The sequence below is a fragment of the Zingiber officinale genome, chromosome 5B (genome assembly GCF_018446385.1).
Source record: "Zingiber officinale cultivar Zhangliang chromosome 5B, Zo_v1.1, whole genome shotgun sequence".
Classification (NCBI taxonomy): domain Eukaryota; kingdom Viridiplantae; phylum Streptophyta; class Magnoliopsida; order Zingiberales; family Zingiberaceae; genus Zingiber; species Zingiber officinale.
The window spans coordinates 133,739,207-133,749,333 of record NC_055995.1 but is presented as its reverse complement, the minus strand read 5'-3'; the positions used below and the strand labels follow the sequence as shown (position 1 = coordinate 133,749,333).

Sequence of the window (10,127 nt, the reverse complement as noted above, 5' to 3'; positions counted from 1 at the left end):
TAATTTGAAATTTAAACTTTTGGACGGTGAAAATCGAGCTATACTAATGTTTAGAATTTTCAAAATTTTCAACTTATATTTTTAAAATATTTTGATTTCTTTATAAAGTTGGATAATTCAATTTTGTTTAGTATTAGTTATTTTTTAAATTTATTAAATTTATCCCTTTGATTGAAAATCCTGACTATCCTGACTACGCCGTCAACGTGAATCAATCTTAACGTCATTTGTCGAATCATGAGCTACCTACTCCAAAGCATTTGTAGGAGTCCTCTCGATCCCCTGGATCATCTTCGACTTGCAAAGAGTCCTCGCCTCTAAGTCTTCTTCAACTGTTAAGGACTTTTTGCGGTTTTACCAACACCCGCTAAACTTCTTCCACACCTGTCAAGCACTTTTTGATCTTTTCCCTCTATCAAGTATTCATTCACCTTGCATCATTTGAACTTCTTCCATTTGTCAATTATCTAATCGACTTTTACCTATTTAGACTTTTCGAATTTACATATGTAATTACTTATCATGTTCCAAACGTACACACTTGACACTTACTAAACTAACATAATGAACGTACCTAGCTTAAATCCTTTGTCAATTACATCAACAAAAAAACCATCAAAATTAAGATTCATCAGCATATCACAACGAAATGCCACTCTCTAAAATGCATACATGGTCCAAAAAAAGTGCAAACACACAAATTATAAGATCAAATGTAGCCAATTTAATTATATATTATCCGACACTGTCACATGGATATCAAGCACCCAATGACTTTGTCTCCTTGCTATATATCTTAGTGTTGTCCTATCACCAGTTCAGTTCTTCTGTCCTTGTTGGTTTAGGTGCTATGGAAGTGGAGTGAGAAGAAAAAAAAAGTTAGATGAGAGATCATGGAGATAAAAATGATTGGAGGAAGACGAAGATGCTAACAAGTAGGATGAGATGTCAACATTCTGAGAGGAGGGGGAGATCAGACATGCCTTTCACTTGTGCTGAAAGCAAAGAAAATCCAAGCTAAAACATTACTTGCAGTTGGGTTTAGAAAGTAAATTCTTAGGGAGAGAGTTGATAAGCTAGAGATGATCTTAAATGATGGAGGATCATATACATGGAAGAAATTGGCTCCAATATGAATGAGGATCACAATTTAAAAATATTATGAATACTAATGGATAAGAGAGTACTCTCTTGCATGATCAATATGTGAGTGCAACTTGTAAGCATTGAATGTTTGATTGGTTGAGACAAAAATTATCCATATAATGCAGCTAATATATTGCTACTTAGATTATCTTTTCTGCTGCCTCAAACCTGAAATAGACACATTGCTGGTCGCTAATTGAAATGGGTACAACCATTACTCGATCGAGCGTTTCAAGTTAGCCAACAGAGGCAATTAATTATGGTCGAGTTAATAATGGTTATTTAGAGGAAAGATTAATGATTGTCAAGATTGTGAGCTTATAAATAGAAGCTCTTCACTTGGCAGCAAATCATCGAAGCATCTATTAAGCTATTTCTTTATTTTTCCTTTGCCTTCCGATCATAACATTCGATACAATATTCAATTCACTATGAACAATTAGTGTTTGATTGCTAACGTGGTCGTTGTATCTTGGAAACACACATCCATTTAAACCTCTAAGCACCAATATCGGCGAGGAGATGAATCCACTTTAAGGAAATTATTTTTATCATAGTCCTCAGTTGTGCTCAGGCAGACCTCTTAGCTTTCGAGTCCTCTTGCAGTTTGGCCTCACGACCATCCAACTTGGCTTTCCAAGTCGGTCAGCAATTCGCCTTTCGGACTACCCGACTCGGCCTTCGAGTCGTCCAGTAGCTTGGTCTCCCGAGTCACTTTTCAGATAGGTCACCAAGTACTTTAACTCTGTTTAATTAGTCGTCTGGGAACTCCTAACTCAGATAGTTGTCCTAAGGTCTTAGTCGGCTGAGTGTCCCGAGACTCTGCTTGGTTGAATCTCCCAAACTCCGTGACTAGGCCTAGTGTTTCGAGCACCCTAACTTAATACGGTCTCCCAAGCACCTCGACTTGGCTCAATGTCTTGTTTAAACGTAGTTCTCTTAGGACGATTTAGTGATTAATAGTATTGTCAATTTAAAATCTGAGATTTGAATTTTACATAAATATTTCTTTTATATGTTAATTATTATTTTAAAGATTAATAATTATTCATAATTTACTATTGGTTATTACATATTAAAAAAACACTAGGGACGAGCACAGTGAACTTGGGAAGAGTGCACTGACACTCACTAGGCACAGCTGCCGTATGAACGATGCACCATGCACGCCGCAAGTGGGTACAGCAGTGCTTGCTGTCCACCCTACAAAGTGGGACGCAAGTTCATGCCCGTGGAGGAGTGCAGCACTTAGGTTATATTCGATTGGGTGTAATGTAATTTAGCTTGTAATGTAATTAAATTTGTAATATAATGTAATATAATTTTGATTATATTACTACGTTTAGAAATATAATGTATGTAATATTTGATTACAAGGATGATTACATTCTTTTGTTGGTATCTATTATTTTTTATCAGTAATGTAATTTGTATTATTACAAAATGATAAAAATGTCCTACGACCTCTACTGACGGTCGCCGCACTTTTGCCGGAGCTTGCGACAGCTACTGGCCGCCGCTGCCGCCGCCGACCATCGCCGTCGCCCGCCGACCGCCGCCGCCGCCGGTTGCCGACCACCGCCGGCAGTCGCCGTCCGGCGGCCGGCCGGCGGCGGCGGTCGGCGGTGGGGGGTGGGGGCTGACGGTGGACTAAGGGTATATTCGGTATTTAAATTTTGGTCAGACGGTGACTTTGTAATGTAATCGGATTACATATCATTTGCTTTGTAATACAGATTACAAAACTTCACTACATTTTGTAATCCAGATTACATTACATTACAAGTTTAAAAGTGAAACAAACAAAATAATCTACCTTGTAATGTAATCAGGATTACATTACAAGGCAGATTACGCCCTATCAAACGTAGCCTTAATGTCTTATCGGATATTCGGATGTAATTGAGTTGGTACTCTCGCGCAGATGCTAGATTTGCATCGCAAAAGTGCAAAAGTGAAGTGCGTTTGTTTCACTTGGCTTACATAATCGATGTTGTTTCCATCACCAATTAATTAACGACTAACTCCATGGGCCTTAGCTTGATACTTCTAACCTCGAATTCAGGAACCAAGTTGGAGTTTATGCAACATTAATTTCACCACTAGCTAGAAAATTTTGAGGTGTTTTGACGACTCCTTTCCCCATTATGACTACCATGATTTGGTCAAATAAAACAGTGTTGTGCTTGGTCGGCCTATTCATGTTCATGACCATCACAAACTTAGTCCATCGATGGTTCATAATCATATGTACACACGACTTGGTTGTCACAAACTTTGTTCGGTTGGTGACCATGAATTATGTTGATCGTGTGTCGGTTTAAACAATGGAATTTTGGTCATTTATCTAAAAAAACCTAAATAGGCAACCTAAAACCTCACTATTGAGTAGTTGAATGAGGTTGATGAAATGGATTGGATAAGAGTACTATCCGATAACTTTAAGATTGACGATGCTCGTCAACATAGCACTCTTCTAACTATCTCGTTGATAAGGCCAATAGCTAAGCCTTTTAGGCTAGAGCTAATGGGCTTCCACATCAATATATCAGAGTCAAAGTCACACTTAGATAAAGTCATAGGTCATCCTTGCCAAGTCTCTACGTATCAAAACCTCTCATGCTTAGAGATTCTAATGTCTAAAACTTCATCGTCCAACATCCAATCAATCTCAATTTATTAGGATTTTTACTTTTTCAACCTTAAGTCAAGCTTGACTAGCTAGCTAGGACTTCTAATTATAAAATATCTATAGTCCTCTATAATCTACATATATAAGTTTCCTCCACATGCTTATATCTCGTTTTCTTGACCTATTAAAACTTCCATCACATGTCTAATATTCAATCCTTCTTGACTCATTAGAACTTCTTCCACATGTTAGATATTAAGTTCTTCTTGACTTATTAGGGCTTTCATCACAAGTCTAACATCCAATATTTATTGATCTCTTAGTACTTCACATACCTAATATTCAGTCTTCCGTGATCTATTAGTATTTTCTTCACATACCGATACCTAACGTTTGCTTAAACTTAATCTATCAGGATTTCCATTTGCCAACATCCTATCGGAGTTTCCATCTCCAAGTGTGTGATCAATGTTGATTACTTGAATATTTTTACTTGTCAACTCTTTGTTGAATTTACATATGCTAAGTGTTCGATCAATTTTAACCCCTTTAACTTCATCCAATGTTAAAGTATAAAGTTAATCTTGACCTACTTATCCATCGTATTGTTACATATTGCTCAAACAACAACACACCAAACCTTGGTTGATCTGATTAGGGTTTGGTTGTACCAACACAAGCATAGCCTAAATGACCCTGCTTGGTTAGGTTGCTTTGATATGGTTGCCAAATGGTTTAAATTTAGCTTAATTAATGTTATACTAATATGTTTGTCAGGTGGGTAGGTGTGCAAATTTGATTAATTAAAAAAAAACTACAGGGCACAGTGGAGAAATGCAAGTATCTCGTGACAAACTAGATCTTAGCAATTGAAAAGTACAAGAATTAAGTAGATTAAGGTCTACTACTGCCTACTTTTCTTAGAAAAGTCCAAGAGGAGCTTGACTATTGGTAGAAGTCTAAGAGATGCTTGGCGAGCAAATAAGTGAAAGAGAACAAAAGGTGTTTACATGTGGAAGATCAATCGGATATATATTAGAAGATGCTCCATAGGATAAGGCTGAAAGCAAGGCTTTTCTAGCAAAATGATTGTTGAGCAAGTAGCTCATGACTTAACTTATGTTGAAGTAAATGCACATGCTAAAGGAGATGTTCGCTTGATAACTGAAAAATCTATAGAGGAGGAGGATTAGAATAAGTTATTATTATTATTATTTTTTTGAAAAAAAATGTGAGAAGCCGCTCCTTCACGTTTCTTTGCCACTAGGATTGATATACCAAATAGAGGCACACAGTATTCGAAAAAAAAATTGTTTGAAGATTTGCATGCGAATCTATGGGTAAATAAACTACAGTGAAGCGATCATGCCTCCAAACAAAACATCCCCTCCCTGTTTCCTGTCCACCACGTGTTCTTATCCCACTTGTGGCTATAAAAAGTAGTATCTATGGCCTATGGCCCACTTAATGACCTCTTCCACTATTACCCTCAACGTTTTATTGGCAATCTAAAATGGATGGAGGGTAATATTGTCCATTGAAAGGCTGCTCTGCCCAGCCCATAGATCCTGCCGGGACGCAGGTTGGAGACCAGAGCAAGTAACAACGGAAAGCCATTAGATCTCTTTAGGGTGAATGAAGATGATGAGGGCGATGCCGGCGCCGAAGAAGGCCTTGTTCCTCGCGGCGGCGGCTGCCGTCCTCTTCGTCGGCACCTTCCTGCTCAGCAACTTCCTCCGCGGCGCCGACCGCGGCCTCCTCTGCTCGTTCTCCCCTCTCTTCTCGCGGCCCTTCCCCGGCGGCGCCGACGTGCGGGGTGAGCTGGCGCTGGCTTTGATCCACTACGCGACCACGTCGCAGGTGCCGCAGCAGTCGCGGGCGGAGATCCAGCTCACCTTCGACGTGCTCCGCCGCCGCGCCCCCTGCAACTTCTTGGTCTTCGGCCTCGGCCGCGACTCCCGGATGTGGTCCGCGCTCAACGCCGGCGGCACCACTCTGTTCCTGGAGGAGGACAAGGAGTGGTACGAGCTGGTGCTCAAGGGCTCCCCTTCTCTGCGGGCGCACCACATCAAGTACCGGACCCGGCTCGACGAGGCGGACAAGCTGCTGAAAGGCTACCGAGCGGAGGCGGAGTGCCGGCCGGGGCGGGCGGACGGCGTCGCAGGGCTCCGGCGCAACGGCGGGTGCCCGCTGGCGCTGGTGGGGCTCCCGGACGAAGTCTACGAGAAGGAGTGGGACGTGGTGATGATTGACGCGCCGAAGGGGTACTTCCCGTCGGCGCCGGGGAGGATGGCGGCGATCTACTCCGCGGTGGTGATGGGGTGGGGACGAAGGGGGGAGGGGCAGACCGACGTGTTCCTCCATGACGTCGACCGGAAGGTGGAGAAGGCCTTCGCCTTGGAATTCTTGTGCCAGAAGAACCGAGTAGGCGCCACCGGCCGGCTGTGGCACTTCCAGATCCCTCCGGTGAACCCCAACCAGACCAGCTCCGGAAGTAACTTTTGCTGATCTTTCATTAATGCTTTCTTTTCTTGATTTCTCTATATTTTCTTGGTGGTTTTTATTAAATTGGTTTACTTAGAATGTGACCAGCCACCTGTTCTGCAGCTATGAGATTATCCATTTTCCATAATTTTATAAATTATCCTCATGCAGAAAAAATTTAAAAAACCTTTACTCATTTTTGCTTAATAGGTATTTAATTCTTGTAGAAATTTGTTCAAGTTAAAAGTGCCTCTCTTCCTTTTTTTTTCATTTAAAAAATATGATTAATAACAATATTATAGGAGTTGTAGTTGCACTAACTATGACTTTAAGTGCTTGCATATTTTTCCCCTTCCTCCTCAAATAACTTGGTTCATCTTTACCAATCGACCATGCCATTGATGCAACCTTTAACTGTCACCACGGGAGTCGAGGGAGAAGCGGAGGATGAACTCTTACCGGCGGAGAACCCCCATCACTTTGATATGTTCCTCATTGCCTATCCATCCATCTAGGAATTCTACAAATGGGCCTTGGTCTCCTTTTTTGATCTTATTATTATTATTACTCTCATCTATTTCATTAATATAGATTTTTGTAAAATATATTTGATTTCAAAATTTAAGTTAACATCGAAAATCAACTTTTTATTCTGTTGTGCATCTAATTTCCATCACTGCCAAACATCCAATGCCCTTGATCTGCCTCAACTTCCTTTTCTAACATTGACATGATTTATTAGAACTAGGCTTTCAGTTACCAAGTATCTGTTGGATTTTTATAAGTCGACTTTGTATTGAATTTCTTATATCTCATGTGTTTGATCAACCTTGACTGGTTTGGACTTTATTTAATGTCAGCTACTCAGTCAACCATGACTTACTTGACGTATCGTCTTTATCATCTTCTTTTCTGGTTCCTTCTGCATCATTTTTTGCTCAAGAAGCAAGAACTTATGTTAGGTCTCACCTTCTCAAACGAATGCATATCTCATGACAAGGGTCTCCATTGTGACTTTGCTTACCTCTACAACCTCTTTCGCTACAAGCTCTCATAGGAGAGTCTATTATTATTGTTGTTGTTGTTGTTATTATTGATATTGAGTGGGAGTTTATCTGTGATGCCCTTCCTGTCACCCTTGTTGGGATAAATGGCGAACTCATGAGCCTTAGGACATGACAATATGTACAAGGTGAGCAGTCCGTCTGACTAGATGGAGCTTATCTCATCTCAGGGATAGCCCACCCTTTTTAAAAAGAGTGAGGGAGTTGTAGAAGGCTTCTATGATGTCGACTTTGAATAATAACGGGGCTATCCATGTTGCTTAATTCGGTTGTTGTTGGTTGCTAAGTTAATTTATTTTGTTTGTTATGTTGGTGGTGCTTATGATTATTTTGTGTTGTAAATGCTTGAGTAAATAATGTTGATATGAAATTCTCTCTTGTTGCTGCCATATGTTTGTATCAGTGACTTGGTGGTGGGTGTTGAGTAATATTTCTTAAAACTAAAATATGTCATGCTTTGCTTGTAACTATTTCTAAGTTATCTTGTTTGTATTGCATTACTGGGGTTGCCACTAAGTTAACAGTGTAATTGATTGTTATTTAGTTTTGAAGTTAAAATATGCTGTGGAGAATCTTCTATTATCAGCTACTGACTTTAAGATGCCAATGCACTTCTCACCTGTTGTGGTATCATTCTCATCCCATTCAGCAAAAGGTGGCACTAGCACATTATGATGTTGAACCTACTACCACATTATAGCTAAAGGGTGAACATTGTTAGTGCAACAATACCTCGAGTAGCCATTTTAAAGTCAAATTTATATTGTATTACCGTTGTGTATCAAGTATGCAAGTGCAGATTACTTGACACTTGCATTGCAGGTGGCGGATGATAAAATTCCATCATGTCAAAGTCGAATAGAGACTTGACAAATGAAGAAGAACTAGAGGCGAGGCCTCTTGGTAGATGCAAAGTTCTAGTAAGTTAAAGACGATTGAATACCTAACAAGTTAGAAGTCATGGAGGTAAACTTTAGCATGTGAGCTATAAGTGAAAAGAACTTGTATTTTGGTACGGATAGTTCTCTTTATTAGGTAGAGACTTGATAAAAAAAAATGTGTTTTGGGAAATATAGTTGATTAACATAGTTAGTCGATTATGGACTCGAAGATGAACCAAGTGACAGATTCTGAAATAAGGAAAGTGTTAAAAACACAATACCGATGATGCCTCATCGACTTTCTCCGATATGCACTAAGACATGTATGCGGCATTGTAGCAAATTTCTGACAGAATGAGGTTAGATTTGCTCTCATTCTTGCTGTGATATCATCTAATGCTGCTCTCTTGTATCATGTACGATTTTTTGCAAGTCTCTCAGTAGGTTTACCATTATTCCTTCAGCTAGGGCTATAAATAAACCGAGCTTTGGGGTGTTCAAGTTTGTTTGATAAGGTAACCGAGCCAAGCCGAGCTTAAAATGAACTAAGTTTTTGAAATGAGTGTTCAAGCTTGGCTTGGTTTATTTTGTATGAGCTTGAACTTGTTTGAAGCTTGGCTTGAGCTTGATCATTTAAATGTTATCAAGCTCTCAATTCAAGCTTAGCTTGAGCTTGGTTCGAGCTTGACTTGTATACAGCTCTCAATTCAAGCTTGTTTGATTGTTTAAAACTTTTAGTTGTTTGATTGGTTATTGAGTTTGGTAATTTAAATTTATTTATTTATTTTGTTTTATTTTATTATTTATTTAGCATATTGAAAAGAGTTTTATTAATAAATATGATTCGTGAACATTGTTCGTGAACGTTATTCACCAACATTGTTTACGAATGTTGTTCACAAACGTTAACGAGCTGAACACATATGTATTCAAGTTTGTTTGTTTAGCTTAATGAGTTGTTCAAACTTGTTTATTTAATTAACCTTATGTATATTGAACGAACATAAACAAGTTCTTACCAAGCCGAACACCAAGCTTGTTCACGAACGTTTGGTTCATTTACAGTCCTACCTTCAGGTAGCTCTTGATTAACATTTCTTTGATAATGCGGATTCATTGGGGACTTGTGCACTAAAGGCTTCTCAGTTCGACGAAAATTATCATCGTCTCTTTCTCTTGTTGTTGTGGATCCCGAATTTGAAACTTTCTACTCTAGAAGTGTTTATAAAATTAGTGTGTTAGTGGACATGTTTTAATTGAGTTAGTGGAGATAAATAATAGGGTAATGGATATAATGTGGTGTTAGTGGGTCAATGAGTTGGCAAGTTGAGTTAGTGGTGGAGGATAGTGGTTAATATTGTTGTGCTAGTGGAGTTAGTGGGTTTTTTTAATATGTGATATATTAGCCTATAAATAGGATATGTAATGATTACTGAAAGTGTGTAAAAAATTGTCTACTTTTCTTATCAGTGGTATCAGAGCAAGGTTTCAAAGAGAGTTATGTCTTCCGAAAGTTTTGTACAACCTGTCATTCCTCGATTTGATGGTCACTATGACCATTGGAGTATGCTCATGGAGAATTTTTTTAAGATCTAAAGAATATTGGACGGTAATGATTTCTGTAGTAGCAGAACTGATAGAAGGTGTTGCGCTAACAGATGTGCAATTGAAAGATCTTAAAGTAAAGAATTATCTCTTCGAAGCTATTGATCGCTCAATCTTGGAAACCATTCTCTGCAAGGATACCGCCAAAGATATCTGGGATTCTATGAAAAAAAAGTACCAAGGTACAACAAGAGCTAAGAGGCAACAACTTCAAACACTTTGTTCGGAGTTCGAAATGCTCCAAATGAAATCAGGAGAATCAGTTTCAGATTATTTTTCAAGAACGATGGCAATCGTCAACAAAATGCGGATCCT

The 10,127-nt window shown here is 39.2% G+C and overlaps 1 protein-coding gene across 5 annotated transcripts; it reads left to right on the top strand.

Moving 5' to 3' along the window:
* The first annotated feature begins 5,319 nt into the window (after window positions 1-5,319).
* Window positions 5,320-8,426, top strand: LOC121986106 (probable methyltransferase At1g27930). Of its 5 annotated transcripts, none has more exons than XM_042539912.1 (3): window positions 5,321-6,272; window positions 7,871-8,042; window positions 8,149-8,426. In XM_042539912.1, the coding sequence occupies exons 1-2, from the start codon at window positions 5,414-5,416 to the stop codon at window positions 7,999-8,001; spliced, it is 990 nt and encodes a 329-aa protein (XP_042395846.1). In that variant the 5' UTR covers window positions 5,321-5,413; the 3' UTR covers window positions 8,002-8,042; window positions 8,149-8,426. The 5 variants fall into 5 exon arrangements, with proteins under 5 accessions (XP_042395845.1, XP_042395846.1, XP_042395847.1 ...); XM_042539914.1 differs by having other exon boundaries at window positions 5,325-6,272; window positions 7,976-8,042; XM_042539911.1 differs by lacking the exons at window positions 7,871-8,042; window positions 8,149-8,426 and adding an exon at window positions 7,123-7,590 and having other exon boundaries at window positions 5,320-6,272.
* Window positions 8,427-10,127: the final 1,701 nt, after the last annotated feature.

What these genes read in the sequence shown, in the direction of transcription:
- LOC121986106 (XM_042539911.1), top strand. Translation starts at nt 5,414, where the DNA reads ATGAAGATGATGAGGGCGATGCCGGCGCCGAAGAAGGCCTTGTTCCTC. An exon ending in CAACCAGACCAGCTCCGGAA is followed by an intron (nt 6,273 to 7,122) that starts GTAACTTTTGCT and finishes ATTTAATGTCAG; the next exon opens with CTACTCAGTCAACCATGACT.